General features: G+C 41.6%; 1 protein-coding gene and 1 pseudogene across 7 annotated transcripts in view; one reads left to right on the forward strand and one right to left on the reverse strand.

The window, feature by feature from the left end:
• The window catches only part of LYPD6B (LY6/PLAUR domain containing 6B), a 108,484-nt gene that overhangs the window by 16,129 nt on the left and 65,906 nt on the right, over positions 1 to 26,449 (reverse strand). For 5 of the 7 annotated variants that reach the window (XM_058193163.1, XM_058193171.1, XM_058193180.1 and 2 more), the window contains 3 exons: positions 4,598 to 4,748; positions 2,853 to 2,951; positions 1,053 to 1,183 (listed from right to left, as the gene is read on the reverse strand). In XM_058193163.1, coding sequence (XP_058049146.1) covers positions 1,053 to 1,183; positions 2,853 to 2,951; positions 4,598 to 4,712 — 345 coding nt within the window. In that variant the 5' untranslated portion in view covers positions 4,713 to 4,748. Of the gene's footprint in view, positions 1 to 1,052; positions 1,184 to 2,852; positions 2,952 to 4,597; positions 4,749 to 5,634; positions 6,345 to 16,188; positions 16,367 to 26,449 lie in introns of those variants that run through there. The other 2 variants (XM_058193196.1, XM_058193205.1) reach the window with 2 other exon arrangements.
• On the forward strand, positions 23,379 to 24,830 carry LOC131203194 (uncharacterized protein K02A2.6-like; annotated as a pseudogene).

Genomic DNA, 26,449 nt, shown 5'->3' on the forward strand with positions numbered 1-26,449 from the left:
GTTTGGATTCTTATGCAAGTAGGGGCCTGCCACCCAGTGCTGGAAAAGTGCCGTTTCATCAGGTATCAGCTAAGGGAGGGTAAGTTTTGTGCCTTCATGTTAGTCTTGACTCCTGGCAAATCCCTGGACAAGTTCTTGTCATTTTCTTGGTAACAGTTTTTTAAAAAATAATTTGCTATTGCTTTCTGTTTGGGATTGAGAAGTAGTTACTGGCCCAAAAGACACCGAACTGGCTTTGAGCCTTAGTTGGGATTAGAACACACATCTCTCACTGATGATGTTATCTAGTTGGGTAATGAAATGTCTGCAAGAAAACAACCAAGCTCAGAGAACAGCAAAGACATCACATCTCCAGGTTTCTAACTTGGTACCTTAACCAAACTGGCTCTCAATATGGATAGTACCTCGTTAATAATGCATTAGAGTGGTTTTTGTTGAGTAGTTTTAATTTATAATATGTATTTCTGGGCTTTTCCTTCCCTCTCTTAAGACTTTTGATACCATATTACATTATTATCACATTTCTAAGTATACATATATTTTGTTGGTCTGTTTGAGATAAACAATGTTATGTATCTACGTACTGAAAGGAAGGCACAATGTTCATCCTGATGGCTAATATTTCACCCTAATAATTTACTCAATGAGTAAAATGCCTTTAGTTTAAACAGTCATCTTTGAACTACATGAGAACCAATATTCTAAATGAATACCGGTTCTTGGTTTCTTCATTTCAAGAAACCAAGAAATGAAGCAGCTTTAATTCCATATGTGGAAAGCGATCCATTCCTAGCCCCTCTTACACTAAGAGCTATTTTGTGGCAGATAAAAACTCCCGAGACTGTTCTTGGAGAGAGAGAGAGAGAGAAAGATAAATGCAGGAAGAAACCCCAGACTCATCTGGATCCATCATGAGTCTCAGGCAGAAACTCAACCTTGTCTTTTGCCGCCTGTCAATATTACCGAGTATTCCATGGGGAGATTCCATCTACAGCACAGAGAGGGCTCTCTTTGTTCTAAGGGTTAGCTTTATATCAAAATGTAATGCTTACTGTATGACTAGTTTCTCTGTGGTGATGGCAGCCAACAAAATGGCATTCTTCCCTGGCAGCACATTTCTTGGTGACAGAGAGGCTCCTTCCATGACTAGTGAAGTGATGGACCGTTAAACAGTACTGAGTGTCTAAACAAGAGGGGGGGGGCAAAAAAGAACATCAGCATTCTTTTACAATTATATTTTATAAGCTCAGACATGCTGACTTAGCTTTTTCACTAAAAATCGAAAGCCTACTAACTCTGAGTACGTGCCCTAAAATTATTGACACATAAACCAAGTTTTTTTTCTTGACTGGAACATTTCATATATTATTTTCCTGTATTCCCTAACCTCGGGGTATACATTTCCTGATCCTTTTCCTTTTTGAAAATGATGACTGTCCACACATCAACATATGGCCTGACTTTCCATTGGCTGCAGATTTTTTTCCAAATTGTGGAAATTATGTGCAACCACCCACCGTATTACTGATGGGGATTCTACCACATGAAGGCCCCAAGGGATTTTTTCCCTAATGGTTGGAAAATATGTATCATCCTTCCTTCCTACATTCTCTTAGCAAAAATCTTTCCCACCCAGAAGGAAAAGCAGCTGTGTTGCAGCTCCATACAGTGGGCAGATGGTGGAGAAGAAACCAATAGTCCTAATACCTGGGAATTCCGGAATTGAACTTCTTAAGTCTGTTGGGCTTCAGGTTGGGAAGTTTATATTATATCAGTGTCAGAATTCATATATTAAATTTATATCCTGCTGACAGGATGGGCAGCACATCAATCAATCAATTTCTAGGGGTCCTTGATGTTCTCTGAGCTTGGTTGTTTTCTTGCAGACATTTCATTATCCAAGCAGATAACATCATCAGTGCTAGTAAGGAGTAGTGTTTGCTCTCAGCTTATATTCTAGTGGCCTGCCCTGTCAGTATTGATGGGAGTGGTTTTGAAGGTTCTTTGGTTGGGCTGTTTCCTGTTAGCTAAATTGGCAGTTCCTTGGTTGGGATATTGTTTATTTGACTGCTTGTCTGATGTTCATCTTCGAGTTAATCTATGTTCATCTGGGTGCCAATTGCTGGTGGGGAAATGTTTTGGTCCTCACCCCCACCGACAGGGCAAGCCACTAGAACACAGGTATCAAACTTGCCATCACATGATGTATTGCTATGTTTTTTTTCCCTTTGCAGAGCTGGGGTGGGCATGGCCTGCGCGTGACGCATCCGGTCCACGGCCCACCAGTTTGACACCCCTGCACTAGAATATAAACTGAGAGCAAATCCCAGTCCTTACTAGCACTGATGATGTTACCTAGTTTGGATAATGAAATATCTGCAAGAAAACAACCTAGCAAGAAAACAATCAAGAGCACCAAGAATCTCTCATTTCAATCCTGAGCTACAAATATTCTTTATTGGTAAATACATTTCTGTTTAATATTGGCTTGCTCTGGATCGTATGAGAAAGGATTCTCGTCTTGTTTGTTCAATCCCTGTGCAACTGAAAAAAACAAGAGGAGAAAGGGAACAGTCATATGAGATAGATGCTGGCTGTTAAACTTTATATTGACACCTCAAAAGGCTACTATAGATAAGCATACAGTCAGCTATAAATCTGACAGGTGGAAGTACACATAGACTTCACCTTTATTGTTAATCTCATGTAATATTGTCGTGAATCCAGGAAAGCAGCTATAGATTCCAGAAGTCATTAGTTCTCTGAACTGCTAAATCCTGCTAACCACCTGATGCCCTTAATATGACTGAGTTAATTGGAAAAGTTAAAATAAATGCTTTCCATATACTTACTCTGAGGACACCACTTATCTTCAGCCCATCTGTTACAGTTGAAATTGTCAATAACATTGTCACATGTAAAGCACTTGAAGCTGCTTGGAAATGGAGTAGCTTTAAAATTAAATGAAAGGAGGGAAATGTTAAATACTTTATTCTGATGACTCTAAATTCTCCTATTCCCCTCAATTAGTCCCCAAACAGGAGGGAATTATTTTACAATATACTATCTTCAATTAACATTTTTTTTCCTAACACAAGGATAAGCATATTAGAGCTAAACCCCATTAAGTTCACTTGGATTTACTCCCCAGGTGATTAAGCAAAAAATAGTCTTTTAAAAGGTGCAAAATCTGCTTCGCTCGATTTTAACTTTACATCGTATTAGAAGACTGGTTCAAATGAACCTAGAACAGATCCACAACATTAATGTCGTCCAGATGTGTGAACTTCAATTCCCAGAATTCCTGATAGGAAAGCCACAACTGAACGTTCTGGGATGTGAAGACTGCACCTCTGGAGAGTATCCAAACTGGGAAAGGTTGACCTAGGAATGTCTATGGAGATTCTCAATCATCCAGGTCATGGTTATCCCAAAGATGCTTTTCCAAAAGGCAACTGGACTTGCTTTTTTCCCTTGGAAAAAGGGAAAAAACTAAGAAAGTCCAGTTGCCTTTTGGAAAAGCCTCTTTGGGTTGACCTAAAAGTAAATATGTGCCATGCCCAAATGTTCTATTGATATACAACATTAACAAGCTCCAAGCATCTGATGCAAGGGGAGAGCAGCTAAGTCCAATATTTGCTTAGTCCAGGGGTCTCCAACCTTGGCAACTTTAAGCCTGGCGGACTTCAACTCCCAGCAAAGCTGGCTGGGGGATTCTGGGAGTTGAAGTCCTCCAGGCTTAAAGTTGCCAAGGTTGGAGACCTCTGGCTTAGTCCAGGGGGCCCTTTAAGGGAAACTTTAAGATGTATGGACTTCAACTCCCAGAATTCTCCAGCCATCTTGGTGTCTTAAAGTTGCCAATATTGGGAAGGCTATCATTGGGCTATCCTGGCTTACTCCATTGTGGGACATCTTCATTCCCTTTGACAGTAAATTATGAGATATGTTGCTCTTCGCAACTTCCTATATAGCACTGGTTAAATCTAGTTATGGTTATGGTTCCAGGGTCCATAGGCCAAGGAAACTCACCTTGTAACTTCAATCCAATTGCTCGCTCTCTGCTCAACCTACCTTTCAACTCTGTTATTGGGGGAGGGAGGGGGAATAGATCTGGCTCTCCACCTAAACACTGATTCATACCAAATAAAAATACTAACACTGCTGCCACATTTGCCAGTAAACAGATCAGATGCCTGAACACTTCACTGAAGTAGCATGCACTGGGCTTTTTTGATGTGCCTTCCATAAAACAGGACAAACAACATCAAAAACTGCAGTGCTGAAGAATTGCTGCAGAACCTTTGCAAACTGTGCACACAGCAAAAGTATTAGAAGCACATAGGGAAGGCAATAAAAAGGTATTATAACTTAATCAGATAAACACCCAGGTGCACATTTTAGGCTGTTAATCAGGCATTCCACCTAATAATTAACTATCACCGAAGACAGTCAAATGAGTGTTTTGCTTTTAGGCCCATGCACAATTGCAATATAAATTAACCTTTTAAAAAGGTGTGAAGGGCTTAACATAAAATGGCTGGAAATGTTTGGAAAGGAGTTATTTACCGATGCCAAAGAACTGGAACGGTCTACTTACGGTCCACTGGAAGTCTCACGTTATAGAAGTTGATGTTCTTGGCTAAAATCCAGTTGCCTGAAACTAGGAGGATCTGAACAAAAGCTACGGCCAGCATATGACAGAATAATGGCATACCGTCAATGTACCTCAGAGCTTAATGCTCTCATACCTATAAGGGAGGGGAGGGGTGGGGAGGGGAAGGGGAGTGAGAAAAGGAGAAAAATGCCACTTGGTTATAAAAAGAGCAAGAGAACCAAGTCTATTTAGCAAAATCTCTATAATATTAGCCTCATAACACTAATGATGGAATGAAGATTATTAGGGGGAAAAATCAGCACTGCAAAGTTAAGCTGTTCCTGCCTCCTGCAGGAGACGTTTGGGCTATACAGGAGAGCAACATAACCCTGGCAGGAGAGGCAACAGAGGAAATAAAAAATAAAAAAAAAGACCCACCACCTGGGTTCTAAGCTTGAATGGATCAAATTAAGAGATTTAGAAAGTACGAGACAGAGTTCACAGGCAATTTATCCGTCATTAGGTAATGTCTCTAAATTAAGTAACAGTCTTGACATGTTTATGAACAGGTAATTGTCCCAAAATGAATACTTGGATCATCGTTGTGAATAGTAGATATTATCACCATTTTCCCCATAGATGTTGCTTCTGGGCTTCTGATGAAATTGAAAGCTTAGAACACATCTCACTGAGATGTAGATTTTAAAAGCAACTACACCGTCAACTAATTCAGCCCCTGAACTGGCTGTCTAACCAGGCCAATGGTATTTAGAATTTTTTCTTAAAAAGAAACAATCTGAAACCATCTATAGGATAGCTAAATCCCAGAAGTAATGAAATAATGAGATTGTATTCTATTCTCAGGGGACGCAGTGGCTCAGTGGCTAAGACACTCAGCTTTTCGATCGAAAGGTCGGGAGTTCAGCAATTCGAATCCCTAGTGCTGCGTAATGGGGTGAGATCCCATTACTTGTCCCAGCTTCTGCCAACCTAGCAGTTTGAAAGCACGTAAAAAATGCAAGTAGAGAAACAGGGACCACCTTTGGTGGGAAGGTAACAGCGTTCCATGTGGTTTTGGTGTTTAGTCATGCCGGCCACATGACCACGGAGACGTCTTTGGACAGCACTGGCTCTTCAGCTTTGAAATGGAGATGAACACATGTTTCCAACATTATTGGTTCTTGAATATTCTGTGCCCATTTTATCATACAATCCTTTATTAAATCTCTTTCAGAATCTATTTCTATCAACACAGTATACAATCTCTTTATATGCCCTTGGGTTTGATTTCTAATTTGTTTAACCAAATTTTCTTCATTTTGAATAATACCAATTTTCTGATCTTCTTTCCATCTAGCCTTTAACTGTCCATATTGAAACCAAGTATAATTCCTCCCTTCTTCTTTTAATGTATCCAAAGATTTTAGTTGTAGATTTCCCCTCTCATTATATAAAAGATCTTTATAAGTAATCATTTCTTGTTCCTGTTCTATATTTATATTCTCTACTGCATGCCGAGGACTTGCCCATATAGGAATTTTATAATTTAACTTATAATAATATTTTTTCCAGACACGCAGAAGAGAAATTCTCAACACATGATTCTTAAAAGCTTTATCTACTTTCTTATCATACAATAAATATGCATGCCAACCATATAATAAATCATAACCTTCTATATTCAAAATCCTTTCCTCCGTCAAATTAAACCAATCACTTATTACCGAAAGAACAACTGCTTCATAATACAGTTTTAAATTAGGCATTTTAATCCTCCTCTTTCCGTGTATCTTGCATTATTTTCATTTTGACTCTCGCTTTTTCCTTCCCATATAAATTTATTAATTCCAATCTGCCATTCATCCAAATTTTGTCTTTCTTAATTATTGGTATCATCTGAAACAAGAACAAGAATTTAGGCAAAACATTCATTTTATAGCTGCTATTCTCCTAACAAAGATAATTGTAATTTTTCCAAGTATTCATTTCCTTCTGAATTTTTTCCATAACACATCATAATTATTCTTATACAATTTCCATTTGATGAAGTAAGAAAGACTCCTAAATATTTAACCTTTTTTACAATTTCAAATCCTGTTATTTCCTCTAGTTTTTCTTTCTGGTTCTTAATCATATTTTTGGTTAACACTTTTGTTTTATTTTGATTCACTTTAAACCCTGAGACCCTTCCATATTGATTAATTACTTCCAACAAATATACACTGAATTTATAGGCTGAGTCAACATAACAACCAAATCATCTGCGAATGCTCTGACTTTATATTCATATCTTCTAATTCTAATACCCTCTATCTCCCTTAACTCTCTTATCTTATCCAATAAAGGTTCCAAAGATAAAATAAACAATAAAGGTGATAAAGGACACCCCTGCCTTGTTCCTTTCGCAATTTTAAAACTATCTGTCAAACTACCATTAATTATTATCTGAGCTGTTTGCTCTCCATAAATTGCCCTAAGTATTCTTATAAAACCATTTCCAAATTGCATTTTGTCTGTTAATTTAAATAAAAATTCCCAATGCAAACGATCAAAAGCTTTCTCTGCATCCAAAAATATAAACGCTGCCGGAATCTGATTTTTCTTTTCCAAATATTCCAATAAATTCACTATCTGCCTAACATTATTCCTCATTTGTCTCCCTTTTATAAAACCAGACTGGTCAGTATGAATCCTTTGTTGTACAATTTCCATTAACCTATTTGCCATTATTTTTGCAAAATCTTATAATCATTATTCAAGAGTGAAATCGGTCTATAATTCCCAGGCTTAGTACAATCCTGATCCTCTTTTGGTATCAATGAAATAAAAGTAGTCCTCCATGATGGTGGTACTCCTCCTCCCATCAATATCTGATTAAATAACTCCATAAGTGGACCAACTATCTCATCCTGTAACTTTTTATAATATATTGCTGTAAGTCCATCTGTGCCCGGGGATTTCCCTATTTTTAATTGCTTTATTACCAAAATAATTTCCTCAGAAGTTATAGGCCGATTCAACTCTTCCCTTTGTTCATTAGTTAAACCTTTAACCTTATATTCTTTCAAATATTTATCAATATCCATATTCAATATTGTATCTCTGGCATATAAATTTGTATAATATTCCAAGAAAGCTTTTTTAATTTTATCCTGTTGAAATCTCACTTTACCCTTATATTCAATTCTTTCAATAGTACGTGCTTTCTGTCTTTTCCTTAACATATAAGCCAACCACCTCCCTGATTTATTGGCATTACAAAAAGTATTATGTTTAGCATATTGTATATTGGTTGCCACCTGATCTGCCATTAACATATTAAATTGACTCTGTAATATCTTTATCGCCTCATTAATTTTTAAATCATGTGGATTATATACCAGTAATTGTTGTTTCCTCTGAATTTCCTCTTCTAAATCCCTACACTGTTTTTGTAATTTTCTCCTCTGTCTACTAATAATATATATCAAATTACCTCTCATAAAGGCCTTGCTAGCGTCCCACACCATTTCTATCGAAGTTCCCATATTCAAATTATAATCAAAAAATTCTTTCATTTGTTTTTTACATTGATTTACATTATCCTCATATCTAAACAAATTTTCATTCATTCTCCATGATCTTCTTCCACCTTCATATTGCAACTCCATCCATTTGGGTTAGAAATGTTAAATTTATGCAAGTGCAGAATTTAAGGGAAAATTTTTATAAGATGTTTTATAGATGGCATTTAGATCCTAAGAAATTATCATGTATGTATCCAGATATGCAAGCGAAATGTTGGAGATGTAATTGTGATGATGCTACATATTTTCATATATGGTGGACTTGTAAGAAAATTAAGTCTTTCTGGATAAGAATTTGATGGATTATGCAGAATGTTCTGAAGAAGAAGATAAAGTTCCTACCACAATTTTTCCTTTTGGGAATAACAACGGACTGTACAGTGATTGAGACTAAGTTGATTTTGAACTTAATAACAGCAGCAAGACTGTTGATTGGACAATATTGGAAGAAAAAGAAATTACCCACAATAGAAGAATGGATATTGAAAGTTTCCAATTTGGCTGAGATGGCTAAAATCTCAGCCTTCTTGAAAGACAATACTCAAGAAAAATATTTAAAAGAATGGAAGAATTGAATTGATTATATCAGGGGTGTCCAAAGTTTTTTTGGTGAGGGCCAAATACAGAAAAATAAGCAAAGGCCCGGGCCACACCATTGAACGGGGGGGGGAGGGCTAATTTTTTTCGTACCAGTTCTGTGGGCGTGGCTTATTTTGGGGTGTGGCTGAGGAACTCTGGGAATTGAAGTCCACAAGTCTTAAAGAGACCAAGTTTGGACACCCCTGATCTTGGCTTTTGTTTTGTATTTGGTATGAACTTGAAACTCCCTTCATTATTCCCTGCCCAAGGGGTGGAGGCGCGAGGAGCCTCGCCAGGTGGCCCGAGGAAGGCGAGGGTAGAACTGCTGGGGTCGGGCACGGCCAGCAGCCTCTTTCCCACTCGCCGCCGCCTCCTCCGCCCCCTCCCTTCATTATTCCCTGCCCAAGGGGTGGAGGCGCGAGGAGCCTCGCCAGGCGGCCCGAGGAAGGTGAGGGTAGAACTGCTGGGGTCGGGCACGGCCAGCAGCCTCTTTCCCGCTCGCCGCCTCCTCACCTGTTTCTCGATGGCTGTCACTGCCGCCACGCGTGTCCGACATGGGGAGGCGCGAGGAGCCTCGCCAGGCGGCCCGAGGAAGGCGAGGGTAGAACTGCTGGGGTCGGGCACGGCCAGCAGCCTCTTTCCCACTCGCCGCCGCCTCCTCCGCCCCCTCCCTTCATTATTCCCTGCCCAAGGGGTGGAGGCGCGAGGAGCCTCGCCAGGCGGCCCGAGGAAGGCGAGGGTAGAACTGCTGGGGTCGGGCACGGCCAGCAGCCTCTTTCCCGCTCGCCGCCTCACCTGTTTCTCGATGGCTGTCACTGCCGCCACGCGTGTCCGACATGGGGAGGCGCGAGGAGCCTCGCCAGGCGGCCCGAGGAAGGCGAGGGTAGAACTGCTGGGGTCGGGCACGGCCAGCAGCCTCTTTCCCGCTCGCCGCCTCCTCACCTGTTTCTCGATGGCTGTCACTGCCACCACGCGTGTCCGACATGAGGAGGTGCGAGGAGCCTCGCCAGGCGGCCTGAGGAAGGCAAGGGTAGAACTGCTGGGGTCAGGCACGGCCAGCAGCCTCTTTCCCGCTCGCCGCCTCCTCCGCCCCCTCCCTTCATTATTCCCCGCCCATGGGGAGGAGCCGCGAGCCTCGCAGCGAACCACCGGGCAAGTACCGGGAGGCGGCCGAAAAGGGCCATATTCAATTATACTTTCAGAATTTGCTGCGGGCCAATAAAAACTGACCCGCGGGCCGCAGTTGGCCCGCGGGCCGTAGTTTGGACACCCCTGGATTATATTCAAATTAGATATCAGATTAAGAAATTTCAGATTGCCTTTGAATGAAGGATGTTGTTTTTGATTTTAATGGAAGAAGTCAGGTTATGTGAGAGAGAAGGATTATAATTGTGTTAGATTTTAAAAATTTAATGTATGACTGTTTGTTTATTGAACTATACCTTGTGTTTGCTCCGGGAAGTCGGGGGGGGAGGGGGGTTTTGGAGGGAGGGGGGAAGGAGGGGGAGGGGGGAGGGGAGGGGAAAATTTAATTATTGTTGTAAAACTTTTTCAATAAAAAAAAAAAAAGCAATGGAGATGTACATCACCCCCTAGAGTCAGGAATGACTAGCACATATATGCGAAGGGAACCTTTACCTTTACCTTATTCTATTCTCAAACTGTATTTAGTTGTTCTAAGTTTTATGTTCTGATCTAGGACTCTAGGAAGTTGTTCATTCCTACTCAAGTCAACTCCTTTTACCCTTCATTAATTTGTCTAAAATAGTAGGATACTGTGGTATTTAACTTCCACCAGTCAGAATAATAGAGTTGGAAGTGACCTTGGAACAGCAGTAAAATCCACTTACCTTCACTACCGGTTCGGGAACGGGAGCATGCAGAAGCGCACATGTGCTATGCATGTCTCTTCTGTGCATGCGCAGAGCCTTCTGCGGATTCGCAGAGGGTAAAAAATGGGACGTAATGATGTCCCGGCGGATGGACAGAGCCTCCCGCCGCCAGTGCTACCAGTTCACACAAGCCAGATAGATCCAGCCGGATTTCACCGCTGCCTTGGAGGTCTTCTAGCCCAACCCCTTGCTCAAACAGGAAACTCTATACCATTTCAGACAAAAGGTTGTCCAATCTCTTCACAAAATCCTCCAGTGTTAGAGCATCCACAACTTCTGAAGGCAAACTGTTCCACTAATTAATTGTTCTCACCGTCAGGAAATCACATGTCACTGAGTCATGTGATCAACTTTAGAGACCTTTTGACAAGCAAAGTCAACGGGGAAGCCAGATTCTCTTAACAACCGTACTACTACCTTAACAACTGCAGGGATTCAAATTGAATTAAAACATTTCCAGGAAATGTCGATCTAGCTTCTCCGTATCACATCCAGCTACCAGGGAACATGAGCATTCTTCTTAGGGAAAATTCTCCTCCAATTTTGGCTGCTACAAAGCAACCTCCTACATCTCCAAAGACCCTTGGTGCTAAAAGGAAAACCAATCATTTTGTGAAACTGTATTATTCTGTGGCACCTGCCACCAGAATTCAGAAGATATGGCTGAGAATTTCCACCAGGCACACTTCTGGCACAGCTGCATCATTAAAGGTCCTTGTATATAAATAGTAGTTTCATGGGAAGAGTACTGTTTCTAGAATACAACGCTGCCATCTTAAAGCTCTTTTTGTATCTGTTTTGTCACCAAGCAGATAGGGATTGGCTGGGGTTTTTTTTTCTGCTTTGCTGTGCTGAGATTCTTTTGCTTCCAAGTTAGCACAAGGCTGTTTGAAAGAGGCACAAGGCAATTAAATACTTCACAGAGATTTTTGCCTGCAGAACACTGTCAATTATTTCAGTTTAGTAATGTTTGGATGGCTAAGCAATAAACTCAGATGGGAACAGTAGGTTGCCTATGCTGCTAAAAATCCCTGCATTTCCCCCCCAGTTTTGTCTTAAACTGTATCACATTGTATGGTATTCTTCAAGCATCCCATTAGCTAAAGAGTTCACAATCTAATGTAACTCATACATGTTTCAACTTCTGTTTACTTTGTGAGCATTCATTGTTTGTCCACCACAGGAACACAACTTCCATTTATTGTATATCAAACATGAACGGGTGCCTCTAATAGCCTATTATACACAGCAAAAACACAAAACTGCACCTGTACCACATAAGTTTCTTTCTAAATGTTAATGCTTAAATATGAATTGCTTGAGACAAAGCAAGAACACATTACACTAGTAATATAATATAGCATGCCAACCAGTCAAAATATGAATTCAGAACTTTTGCAGTCCTCCCTGTCATTTCCTGCTGATCTGATCTATGATGCCAGAATACTTCAAAACCAAAATTAAACTCCAGACCATGTGCAAGACTCAAACATGATGCTTCCTGAGTTAATTTGAGGCTTCTTGGCCCATATTAAAACAATAGATCAGTTTGGATCTCTGGATGGTAAGAAATCTGTACTTTTTTCTGCAACTTGAAAGACAATGAAAGGGACAAATGAAAGGGGGGAAAAGGGGGGGGAGGAGATGGCCTTGGGCAATGCCAATCTGTGAATTTCAGTTCCTCATTTTTTTACAAGAATATCAAATTTGGTTCTTTGAATTTGTTTTCTTTTTCAAGTTTCCATTGGAATTTGTACATATTCATAATTATTTTGATGTATAATTCTCAAAATATTTTCCATTACTGCATTTAAATGTTGTATCTTTGATAAATGTATTTTTTTCTTTTCTTTTATGTACACTGAGAGCATATGCACCAAAACAAATTCCTTGTGTGTCCAATCACACTTGGCCAATAAAATTCTATTCTATTCTATTCTATTCTATTCTATTCTATTCTATTCTATTCTATTCTATTCTATTCTATTCTTAATGTACACAGATGTTTTTGTGATATAATGCAGAGATTTGTATGTGTGTATTACTTTTAAGAATTATGCACTACTGTACAAACTTCCATGAACACCCACCCACCCACCCACCAACACACACAAATATCCAGTGGTGGGATTCAAGTAATTTAACAACCGGTTCTCTGCCCTAATAATTTCTTCCAACAACCAGTTTTCCAAAATGCTCAGAAAGTTAACAACCGGTTCTCCCGAAGTGGTGCGAACTGGCTGAATCCCATCACTGCAAATATCTATATATTTAAGCTGCATTGCAGAATCTGGAGGACTCTGTATAGTGTATTGTTTTATGTGTTGTTTTGAAAATGAAAAATCAGATCAATCCACACTCAAATCGAAACTAAAGTATTTGAGTCCCCCCTCGTTTAATTCTGACCACAAATTACACCAGAGAGAATGTGACCTGTGAATTTATGCTTAACAAATCAGATCAGGTATGTATCATAAACCAGTTTCCTTAACTAGAACTGTGATAATTGTTTAATCTCATCCTGATTGTGATCAGTCAAAGCCAGAGAGATTCCCTCAAGGCACAAATTCCCTTTCTCTCGTTGAACTGAAAATGCTAACCTTAGGGGTGCAAATAGGAAGCTGATAGGTTATCTGCTTGTTACTGTAGTTAGGGAGCAGAAAAGTTATCCTGGAGAAGACGAGATGAATTTCTTTTCTTCCTCTCAAGAAGGGCATAATACAGGAAGGAAAGTGTTAACTCTATGGTATGCAGCTCTGCAAGGGCAGCCCCCCTCTCCAGGATACTTATTAAGAGCAATTAGAGACTGAGTAGGCCATTTCCTCTTTGCTGCCCTTCCTCACATCTGAGTAACATCCCTCCTACTGATACCTAAACATGCTACACGTCCTAAATTCTCAAAAGGACTTGCTAGATCATTTGTCTACTTGTAGGCTATTTTAAAAGGACCAACTTATAGACTTCAGCCCATATATAATATGCCCACAGAGACAGTCATCCCGTGAGCACATGTCCAATCACTGTCATAATGGCCTATAGTGGTTCTCACTACAGCTGTTTGAGAACATCCAGAGCCAACCAATTAGGGAGCAAGGAAACTGGCCCCCAGCAAAAGTCCCCCCCCCATCTTGCTAGGCTAAATTGCGTGAAGGAGGAAAAAAAATAGAAAACCAGTCTGACTGGCTGGGGGGGCGGGGGACACCTCAGAAACCAGAACAAGCAAGCAGGGAAGTATACTTTACAGTTGGAAGTGAGACTAGCCAAGAAGCCAGTGACAGTTTGGGTGGGACTCCCTATCAATGGGAAAGCTGTCAATCCCTAGTCCCTGCAAGGTTAGCATTTCAGTTTGCATGTGAAAAGAAAATTGTGGAGCTCTTGGTGCTCTCTTGAGTTTGGTTGTTTTCTTGCAAACATTTCATTATCTGTACAGTGGACTGTAACAGTCACTATGTAGGTCAAACCAACAGAAGACTAGCAGAGGGCACCCATAAACTCCAACCAGCAGTCAGAATACTACTTTATTGCAGAAGGCATGGCCGTAGTCATAGTTTTAACTGGGAGATTGAGCATCCTTAGACCAAGCTAAGTCCAAAAGCATTAGAGAATTGCTGGAGGCCTGGTACTCGGATAAATCATCAGGCACACAGAGGTAAACAACATTTGCACACCATTCAAAAGAGACAATCAAAAAAATAAAAAATAAACAAAAAGACCAAAAGATCTCCTTACCAGTAATTAATTCCCAGATAAGTAGTGATTAACACCAGGATCAATACCAGACCAAAAATCAAGCAATAACAATACCCCAATAAAGGAATTACCTGTTTAGACAAACAATCAAATAGTAAATAATCTATTCAAGGGACTATCAAGAAAAAATTCCTCTTCCCAACACTGACAGGGCAAGCCACAATATATAAACAGCAAACCCCCAATACTTTCTAGCACTGAAGCTGTTACCTTGTTGGGTAATGAAACATCTGCAAAAAAGTACCAAACTCAAAGAGCAGCAAGGACTACACAATTGACCCTATAGTTAACCTTGAACTACAAATATTATCTTCTATTAAAAAGAAAATTGGTTTAGCTGCCCCAGGAGAAGAATGTTATGTGATTGTTGGGGCATGGGGTTGATTTGGGAATGGTACCTAAGCCCTTTATTGAAAGCCCTTAATGAATCCTTGGAATATGTAAAAATGGTAGAGGGTTGTTTTTTTAGTAAACCAGTTTAAACACTTGTCCACCTGAGTTTGTGGTGATAACAATGATGATGATGAAAACTCCATGACCTATATGCAGTTTCTTGATCTTCAAGTTTTAAAAATGACATGGTTGCTTGCTTATGTACATATACCACACCCAGACAATTTTCTAGGGACTTCTTTCAAAACTGTATGCTTTTGCTCATTATAAAGTTTTTGTTAAATACCAGAATGTGAACAGCTATTTATCCTTGTCACACAGAGTTCTCCATTTAACATCTTCCAGCCCCAGGTTATATATTAAAAGAGAGATAGGTTAATAAATTCTATGGGCAAATAATGCTTCTGCATTTCAAATATTTACCTTGCAAATATTGAAAAGTGAACCAGTCTGGATGTTTCTAAAGATTTTTACTCAACATTCATAGCTTTATTAATTACTTTTTGTATGATGAATTGTGTCCAACAACCTGTGAAATAATTCTACAAGAAAATCACTTAAACGAATGTACTGTTAGTTTTTTAAATTATTTCTGAAATCTAGCATTTATTTGAAACCAAAAATTGAAACATTTCAATTAGTTCCATCTGCTAAATGAAATTTTAAAAAGAAAAGTCAGTAGAGCGACTAACTGTGAAATATACCTTTTTTTTTTCATGAAGAGAATATACAGTAAAGAAACTAATTGAATGTGTTTTTAGTTATTGCTCGTGATATTTTATTACAATAATCCAAATTATATCCTGGTGGGGGGGAAATCAATAACACTATATTACCCCAGTGATTAATTTATTCTGGCATGACACTTTATGAGCAAAAGTAGTATCAAATATATGAAAAGAGAACTGAACTGGAATCAGCATTCATATACAGAAAACCATTCAATCTGTAACTCTTTGTGTTGTTTTTCTATCTACTGCTTTGGATTGCAATGTTTTATAGGTCACCTGCAGAGTTCTTGGAATGCAGGAGGCAGGTAACATCAGCTAAATTAATAATAATGATGATGATGATGATGATGATGATGATGAAGAAGAAGAAGAAGAAGAAGAAGAAGAAGAGGAGGAGGAGGAGGAGGAGGAGGAGGAGGAGGAGGAGGAGGAGGAGGAGGAGGAGGAGGAGGAGGAGGAGGAGGAGGAGGAGGAAGAAGAAGAAGAAGAAGAAGAAGAAGAAGAAGAAGAAGAAGAAGAAGAAGAAGAAGAAGAAGAAGAAGAAGAAGAAGAAGAAGAAGAAGAAGAAACTGTTTCAGATTTAATATGTGAGTGTAGCAAAATTGCACAAACTGATTACAAAACTAGACATGATTGAGTTGCTAAATTAATCCACTGGTCATTATGTAAAAAATACAACTTACCTGTATCCAAAAAATCATGGGAACATAAAGTGGAAAAAGTTGTCGGAAATGAAAAGGTGAAGATCTTGTGGGACTTTCGAATACAGACAGATCGTCATTTGGAACACAACACACCAAATATCACAGTTGTCGAAAACCGCAACGTACAATTTATTGATATTGAGTTGAAGAAAAGGAACTGGAAAAAATCATGAAATATCGTGACCTGCAAGAAAGCTTTTGACCCAAGGCATCATTCAAACACACTATCCGCCTCTTCTTCCTCCTCCCCCTCTTTCTGAAGGAGAATGCTCCATCTTGGGTGGGGGGGAGAGGGGGAATGCAAACCCAAAAAACTAATTCTCTCACAACTCTCACAATATTACAGAATTACTACAAATATCTTAAATGTTTCAAGTCTTCATAAAACTGAAGCTATCTGCAAACATGGTAATGTTTTTCTTGCGAAGTAATGTAAATTAAAGTATAGAGAAAGATTTCCATAAGCAATCATTGATGCAAAACCTATGGTTCAGGTCCAGATACATCCTACCGCTATCCTTTTCTTCCCTCCCCCCGCCCCCCCCTCCCGACTCTTTCAGAGGCTGAAGCCATAAATGTTGACCTTTTGTGCATTTGGGACCATGTAAGGAACATACTATACCATATCATACCTTTACTTCAATCTTGCGCTAGATAGACAGATAGACAAATAAATAGAGACAAACAGACAGAGCAATAGCAATAGCACTACGACTTATATACTGCTTCCAGTACTTTACAGCCCTTGCTAAGCAGTTTGCAGAGTCAGCACATTGCCACCAAAATCTGAGTCCTCATAGATTAGAAGGGCAAGCAGGCAGGCAGGCAGTCTATGATAGATAGACTGATTTTACAGGTAGGCCTGTTCAAAGCTATGATGACACTGAAAAAGTAACGTTACAAGTGTTCCTCACGCTTACAACCATCACAGCAACCCGCAGTCATGTGACTAGCATTTGTGTGCTTTTCAGCCATCTTCTGATAATCAGAGTCCCCAAAGAAGGCACCAGTAAAATTGCACGCCATGTTCACATGACATCTTGCTTAACAACCGCATTGTTTAGTGACAGAATAGTTGGTCCCTACTGTGGTCATTTAAGTGAGGATTCCTTCTGACTCCACAGTCTCAAACTGCTGTGTATTTATACCCATCCTACATAATATTAATGTATTCTCATAGTTTGTTTTATGGAATGAATGCCCAACGGATGAATAAAGCACAGAATGCAAAGACATCTTGGCCAACCCAAACGTTTTTCCAATCTATCCTACGTACACTGTACTATGATGCCACTGATTAACAGAAGGTCATAAGATCAACAGGTAAAATTCTCCAACAGGTCTCCCTGCATGGGAACACAAAGTGAAAACAAATGTCTCTCCCCCTGTTTGCTATTCCATTGGAGGTGACTGGAAAAGCAAGCACCTGCTCTTCAGAAAGCCTCCTTTGTTCTCGCTGCTTTGCAGCCTCCTCTCTCAAGCATTTCTTTCTTCAAGGTAGATTTATTTTTCATGGTTTTCCTCAGCCCCAGCCTTTTATTCCTCCTCCCTTACTTATTTACTGATTATTCTCCTTCACGGTGGTGGAAAACTGCATTATGCTTTGACAGCTGTGGTCATAATACTATGGTATAAATAATACCAATATCCCCCTTTCTAACATGACACCCATTTCTGAATGGAACTCAACCTTGACATTTCATTAATGGCTTCTTTTGCGGTGATGGGGAAAGTCTCCTCTCATGGGTGATGTTCATCATCTCTCAGGGAAATCCAAGTCAACAGCTACAGGTCAAATACATTTCTCCCCCTCCCTTTCTCTCAAGATTTACCACTTATCTGGGACCACAGAAGCAACTGCTCCAATACAGGAAGGCACAGAGAAAGAATCACAAGTGCCACCAAAAGCTTCCACCAACCAGCAATGCCACAATTTGATGGAAACTCCATTCCAGAGTCACTGTTCCCCCATTTTTTATGCTTTCTTTCCAATGACCCCTGCCTACTAAAGACCCCCCACCCACAGCTTCCCATCAGGAAACCAGGACAACTGGAAAACATAGTAGGTGCTTATATAAATGAATGGGTTGCCTCCCAATGTGGAATTTTATTCCCACCATTCCTTTTACTGAGCTATAAATCAGGAAAAAGAAGGAAGGAAGGAAGGAAGGAAGGAAGGAAGGAAGGAAGGAAGGAAGGAAGGAAGGAAGGAAGGAAGGAAATGAGAAAGGAAGGGAGGGAGGGAGGAAGGAAGGGAAAAAAAAGAAAGAAAGAAAGAAAGAAAGAAAGAAAGGAAGGAAGGAAGGAAGGAAGAAAGGAAGGAAGGAAGGAAGGAGAGCAAGCAAGCCGGGAGAATTTTACTGTGTCTGAAAGCAATTAATTTCCATATTGTTCTGTTCACAGTATAATTAATGTCCCAACTGGAGTGACTGTTACCTGCAGCAATCATCCAACCTTGGATTTAAAAGGAGTTGGCAAATTAATGTCTAAAGATAAACTGGCAGAAAAGACACTACAATCAGTAGCAATCTTGATTGACCTTACTGGTTTATTCATTGCAGGAATCTGTGTTTCTGTATTTTTGTTCTAGCCTTTGGCTAATATGGAATAAGCTAGATAAGATAACATCATCCCAATATATCATGATGCTGGGTTACGACCTTTGGTATTTTTGTGCCTTCCAGTCAGTCTCAATTCCTGATGACTACAGGGGCAAGTCCATGCAGTTTGCTTGGCAACATTTTTGGAATCACTCTTCAATTCTGGATGCCAAGAGTTTCTGCTGAGTTGTTTTCCTTGATATTCTGCACTATTAAAAAAATACAGGTGGTCCTTGGCTTACAATCACAACTGAACCCAAAATTTCTGTTGCTAAGCAAGACAGCTGTTAAGTGAGTTCTATCCCATTTCACAACCTTTCTTGCCACAGTTCTTAAGTAAATCACTGCAGTTATTACATTAATAACATGATTGTTAAGTGAATCTGGCTTCCCACATTGACTTTTCTTGTCAGAAGGTCGCAAAAGGGGACCACATGACCCTGGGACATTGCAACCATTGTATAAATACATGCCAGTTGCCACGTGTCTGAATTTTGATCGCCTGACCATGGGGATGCTGCAACGGTTTTAAGGGTGAAAAACAGTCATAAGTCATTTTTTTCAGTGTCATTGTAACTTTGAACAGTCACTGAACAAATAGTTGTAAGTCGAGGACTACCTGTAAATGCCATGGAATATTGATGTTTTACAGGAAGGAGATTTTGCTTTTCTGCTCCTAGCTTTTTCCTTTGGATAACTTCCCCCCTGTGTTCTTCCTCCACCATCACTGAGCAATACCAAACAAGTCCTAAAATTCTTGCCACGCAATCTTTTGACTCTTCCGTGGCTTTTGAAGAGAGTTTCAGTGCCCCCTGGAACCAATGAATTAAACAATATTTGTAAAAATCTCTGGTTCTCAAAAGATCACTATTATTTGTAATAATCTTACATACATGTCGACCAATATGTTTACATTGCCTCCAAACAAATTTAATTAATTTCCTGATTTGATTCACATCCTGCCTCCCTTTCAGGAGCATTTTCCATTTTCTTCTTCCCATTTTTTCCAAGACAAAGATTCTGTTAGGTAGGTCGGGCTCCATGAGAGTAACTAGGCCCAAGTCATTCACCCTATAAACTTCTGTGGCTGAAGGCAATTTTAACCTGGTTCTCCCTGATAGCCATCCAATATTTTAACTGCTATACACATTAATCTAAATTCTTTGCACACATGTGACATGACAGATATTTTCTGGCATCTACAATTGGCTTTTTGAGATATAGGTGCAGCAGTAGGGCCATAAAATCATAACTCTAAAATTGGAACATACTCTGCTGATTACCATCTGCTTCTGAACGCATTTAAGGGAAACTGATTATTCAGATAAAATTTTATTTGCCCTGTTTTACACCAAGTGTTAAAAATTAAGAGCTTCCCTCTTCTAAGTTGCTTCCTATTATTCTGGAAGAAAAATACTATATTATAACAACTCCACATCTTCTTCTCTTTCTATAGCAGTCACCTTTTATCCCAGAAATAAATCCCAGAAATATTTGTGTTATGTATCTTTAAATATTTAGGCGGGAAACAAGCACGTTGCTGATTGGTTAAAGCCGCCGGTAGAACTGTATATAAGGAGAGGTTTTTCCCCAGCCTGGTTGCTGGGTTCACCATATATTAAAGAGCTGTTGTCACTACCCTGGTCTCCAGCCTCGTTACTTCCCGAACTTAACACTGGCGACGAGGGTGGGATCTCGAGGCTAAGGAGAACCAGAACCGAGCTGAAGCACGGAAGAACCGAACCCAGCAAACACAGGGCAGAAACGCGGAGATGGCCAATTACACTCCGCCCGCGCCGTTTGACCCAGCTAGAGAGAAATGGGGAACGTACATGACCCGTTTCGAAAGCTTTCTAGAAGCAAACGAACTGCAAGGAGTTCCAGACAACCGCAAAAGGGCATACTTCTTGAGCCACTGCGGTCCCGAGGTCATCGACATCGCGGAAGCCCTGGCAGAGCCAACGCCGGTACAATCGGTATCGTGGCAAACTCTGCAAACCCTGCTAAAAAACCATTTCGCGCCAACGCCGTCCAAATACGTGCGGCGTTTTGAATTTGGAGAGCGCCGACAGCTAGAGGGCGAATCCATCGGCGACTACATGGCCGCCCTGCGGAAAGCCTCCAAAGACTGTGGGTACCGAGACCTGGACGAGGCGCTGCTGGAGCAACTCATCCGGGGGGTCAGAGACATGCGTTTGCGGAGGCGGCTGCTATCAAAAAGCAATCTAACGCTGGCAAACGCCCTGGACGAAGCCAGAGCGCATGAAATGTCCACCCAAGCGGCGGAGACCCTGCAAAAGCCACTCACACCGAAGGCGAGCACAAAGTCAACCCCGGTGCACCAAGAAGAGATCCAAACCGAATCCGACGGTGAGGATGAGGAAGGGGTTTGTCGAACCGAGAAACGCGGCAAAGAAGACCGGGACGAATGCGGAAGTTGCGGAGGTCAACACCAGCGTCAACACTGCAAGTTCAAGGACGCTACATGTCGGCGGTGCGAGAAGAAGGGGCACCTAGCTCAAGTCTGTCGAGCTCCCCAACCTTCCCGCCGAAAATTCAAATCGGCCAATCAGAGCGCGGGATCGGCAAGGCGACCCGTGATTGGCTCAAACAAAAAAGGCGCGAACTCGAATCAAACGACGGTGATCATAGGCCGCGCCACAACCCGGGTGGAGAAGAAAATCTTCACCAAGCCCAAAATAGAAGGAGTGCCGTGCCGACTAGAAGTGGACACCGGGTCAGCGATCACCATCATGTCCTGGGACACTTTGGCGAAGGCGTTGCCATCGGTCGCGAAGCGCCACCTGCAAACACAACGACTACGAGTCCACGACTACCAAGGGAATCACATCCCTGTTCGAGGGACCACATCTGTCCGAGTCGAGTACGGACCACACAAGAAGACCCTGCCCATCACGATCGTCGAAAGGACCCTGCCTAGTTTGTTGGGACTAGACTGGTTTCGTGCACTGGGCATGGGAGTGACTGGCATCTACAGAAGTGACTGTAACCTGAAAGACACACTCATGAACGAGTTCGAAGATGTCTTCAAGGACTGCCTGGGCAAGTACAAGGGGACCCCTATTTCCTTCAACTTAGACCCCCAGGTAGCCCCCATTAGGTTAAAGGCAAGGAGAGTCCCTTTTGCCCTGAAACCTAAGATTGACAAGGAGCTAGATAAGCTCATAAATCAGGGGATTCTGGTGCCAGTTGATCACGCAAAGTGGGAGACACCAATCGTCACCCCAGTCAAACCAGATGGGTCAGTTAGAATCTGCGCTGACTACAAGGCGACATTAAACAAAGCCTTACAGAAAAGCGCTTACCCGGTTCCCGTGGTGCAACACTTGCTGCACTCGTTGGGGCAAGGGCAAGTCTTTGCAAAGTTAGACTTGGCTCAAGCCTATCAACAACTGCCCGTGAGACGCCAACACAGCGAAGCCCAAACGATTGTAACACACAGAGGTGCTTTCAAGTGTACCCGATTACAATTTGGGGTGAGTGTGGCACCGGGCTGTTCCAAAATTTAATGGAACGACTTCTGCAAGGGCTCCCAGGGTAGTCCCTACTTGATGATGTATTGATATCAGCCGAAAATTTAGAGGAATTGGGGAGCGTTTGAGAAAAGTTCTGGGCATTTTCGGTCAGCGGACTAAAGGTTAAAGTGAACAAATGCCAGATAGGGGTAGAATCCGAGTTCTTGGGCTACCGAATAGACAAGAAAGGAATTCACCCCACTGAGAGCAAGGTCAAGGCAATCAGAAAGGCTCCAGCGCCCAAAAACAAAACAGAGCTACAGGCATTCCTGGGGCTAGTGAATTTTACGGTCTTTTAAAAACAAAGCGACCGTTGCTGAACCGCTGCATAAGCTTCTGGGAAAAATACTGTTTGGTCTTGGGGAAAGTCGGAAGCTAGGGCTTTCAAGCAGTAAAAACCTACTCTCAGCGATAGCCTGCTCATCCAGTATCATAGCTCATTGCCATTAGTACTGGTTTGCGATGCCTCCCTTACGGGTGGGGCTGTGCTCAGCCACAGACTTCCAAACGGCACAGAAGCCCCTATAGCCTTCTACTCCAGAACGATGTCCTCCCAGAGAGGAACTATAGCCAGTTGGATAAGGAAGCGCTAGCAATTGTGTCAGGGTAAAAAGTTTCACGAATATGTTTTGGGAGAGACTTTGAAATTGTGACTGACCACAGACCGCTGTTAGATACTGGCTGGCGATCACCAACGCCTGTGGCACTTTCGCCACGATTGACCCGATGGACTATCTTCTTAGCCGCTTATTCCTACAAGCTGCAGCATCGACCAGGAAAAGAAGTGGGGCATGCGGACGCTTAAGCAGATGCCCACTACCAGGGCGATCAAGACCCCACTCCGGGACGCCCATCCTGCTAATTGACTCTTGACTCTGGCCCAGTCACATCTAAGGAAGTGGCTCGGCATCATACCGACATTACTTTGAGGACTGTACTCGGTTGGGTACAAAGAGGGTGGCCCGCTGCGCCGGGCGAGCGTTTTAAGGAATTTGTAAAAAAACGGGGGGAACTCTCGGCTCAAGGGGGGTGCCTGCTATGGGGCGATCGAGTGGTGATTCCAGAGAAATTGAGGGAAAGGGTATTGGACCTCCTCCACGAGGGTCACCCAGGGATCGTAAGGATGAAGGGGCTAGCAAGAAGCTATGTTTGGTGGCCGCTCATGGACTCAGAAATTGCTGAGAGGGTAGGAAAATGCCAGGCTTGCCAAGAGTCCAGACCTCTACCCCCAACGGCCCCAGTCAGGGAATGGGAAAAACCCCAAGGGCCCTGGTCAAGAATCCACATTGATTTTGCTGGCCCTTTCCACGGCCAAACCTTCCTAGTGGTTGTCGACGCGTTCTCTAAATGGTTGGAGATCATTCTCATGAAATCCATGACAGCCGAGGCAGTAATCGCAGCCCTGCGCCACCTATTCGCAACCCACGGGTTGCCTGACACGCTAGTATCCGACAACGGCCCGCAATTCACGGCAACCCAGTTTGAGGAATACTTGGCAGAGGAGGGCATCCGACATGCCTCTCTGCGCCTTTCCACCCTGCGTCGAATGGCCTTGCAGAGCGTTCCGTCCGGAGCGCTAAGGAGGCATTGTCCAGACTCAAGCCAGGCGACTGGCAAACAAAGATAGATTTCTTTCTGGCCGTTCAGCATAGAACCCCCAGCACTGCTACAGGCAGAAGCCCAGCCGAATTATTGATGGGACGGAAGCTCCGGTGCCCACTTGACCGTTTGAATCCCCATTACACACCAGAGGGTTACAAGGGGGAACTGGAAAAAACTAGAGAAATGGGCATAGGCGACCGAGTGTGGGCCCGCAACTATGGGGACGGCCCAAGTTGGCTAGCAGGGCAAATCATAAAAGCAACCGGCCCAAAATCATACTTAGTTGAGTTAAAAGACAACCGAGTATGGAGGCGCCACATAGATCAGATAAGGAAACGAATAGCCGAACAACCCGAGCTAAGTGAGACAGATCTTGACCACTCATTATTTGAACCCACAGCTGACCATAACCCGGGGGAGGCGCAAGACTTAGCTGAGTTCCCGGAGGTCCAGCGACGCCATCAGGTTCCCGATGGAAACAGCAGGGAAAACTCTGCAAGTAATCCAAGGCCGGAGGGCCTAGAAAAAGAGTCTGCAAGTAATCCAGGGCCGGATGGCCTAGAGAAAGAGCTGGGAGGAGCAAACAGCCCCTCCGACCAGCTCAACCCACTCCCAAGGACTGAACCGCGCAGGTCCGAAAGAATCAGGAGACGCCCAGGTTATTTGCGTGACTACGTCGAAAAATAACATGTAAATAATATGTAAATAGAGGTAAAGTGTTTTCTGGGAGGGGAGGAGTGTTATGTATCTTTAAATATTTAGGCGGGAAACAAGCACGTTGCTGATTGGTTAAAGCCGCCGGTAGAACTGTATATAAGGAGAGGTTTTTCCCCAGCCTGGTTGCTGGGTTCACCATATATTAAAGAGCTGTTGTCACTACCCTGGTCTCCAGCCTCGTTACTTCCCGAACTTAACAATTTGTGTATTCATTTATTTTATTTTTTTTAATTATTTTTGTCCCACGGGAACCAATCTAAAAAAGGAAAGAACATAAAGAATTCTACAACCACCACTAATAAAAACGGGATAAAGCAATAAATAATAAGTCTAACATAAAACAAGGCAATATAAGTGCAATAACTGAAAAATAAATTTTTAAAGGTTTAATCAGTGGTTATTCTGGTTAAAGAAGCATTTCTTCAATCCATTTATTATTAAAGAGAGAGGCAGTTTTGTCTAGTGGTTAAGGCACCAGGCTAGAAAGTGAGAGACTATGAATTCTAGTTCTGCCTTAGCCATGAAAGCCGACTGGGTGATTTTAGGAGAGTCAGTGTCTCTCAAGCTCTACAAACTCACCTCACAGAGTTTTTGTTGTGGGGAAAATAGGATGAGGAAGGTATGTTGGATATGTTTACCACCTTAAATAAAATTAAAATTCTCATGTCTGTAATTTTTAGCTGGGTGAACAGTATATAGGACAACAATTTTTGAATCAAGGTTCCACAAATGGGATTACAAAATACATCCAAAATCTAGGAGCTATGACTCTCATGAGATTGAAATTTGGGAAATTTGTGGATGCACCCAAAGGTTCAGTAGATGGGTCCCACTCTAGCCCTCCAGAGACCTGCTCCCTTCTCTCTCCCTCTCCCTCCCACCTTTTCCCCCCTCTCTTTGTGATTCTGTTTTTCTACTTATGTAAGGAGATATCTCTGAAACAATGACCCAACAGGTCACAGATTATCCAGTTGTCATTTAAAATTAAATAATTGGAAGGCCAATAGAGGCAGTTTGGTGTAGAAGTTAAGACATTAAGTTAGAAACCAGGAGACTGTGAGTTCTAGTTCTGAATTAAGCAAAAAGCCAGCTGGGTGACCTTGGGCCTGTCACTCTCTCTCAGCCCTAGGAAGCAGGCAAAGGCAAATCACTTCTGAAATTTTGCAATGAAAATTGTAGGGACTAATCCAGACAGTTACCAGGAGTCACCACTGATTTGAAGATGTGCAAACACATACACACACACCAACCAAATTTCCCTCAGAATATTAAACAAGATAATCCTGCACTGCCTTAATATGTTATTATAGGCAGAAAATCTTTGGCTTGTATTAATGTGCATTTTTGTACTTTTCTGTAGCTTTTGACTCACAGACACCCAAAACAGTAAAATATAATTTCGTCATAGATCTAAGGTTTATTATTTCACTTGTTTAAAACTCAGTTTGTTGATATTTCAATATTGCACAATTCTCTGATTGCTGCTTAGAGAAATTGGGATAATTTAGGTTTGTATACGAGATGACATAACATGACTACTATGTACCAATATAATCATACTCCAGATTCTCCCATGCTCGTAAAATCTTTTATTCCAAGAGTTAGCCTGAAGCAAACTTTTATGGGTGAGTTATAGCATTCACTCTTCAAAACAAGGAGGGGTATATAATGGGTCTCCCTACTGACAAACTATCTTAATTACTACTGTATTTTTTTTAAAAAAAGACTTAGTCAGAAAAGCTTTACATTCAACCTTTAAAAGATTAAATCAGCAAGAATTCCTTA

Source organism: Ahaetulla prasina, chromosome 1, assembly GCF_028640845.1.
Source record: "Ahaetulla prasina isolate Xishuangbanna chromosome 1, ASM2864084v1, whole genome shotgun sequence".
Taxonomy (NCBI): domain Eukaryota; kingdom Metazoa; phylum Chordata; class Lepidosauria; order Squamata; family Colubridae; genus Ahaetulla; species Ahaetulla prasina.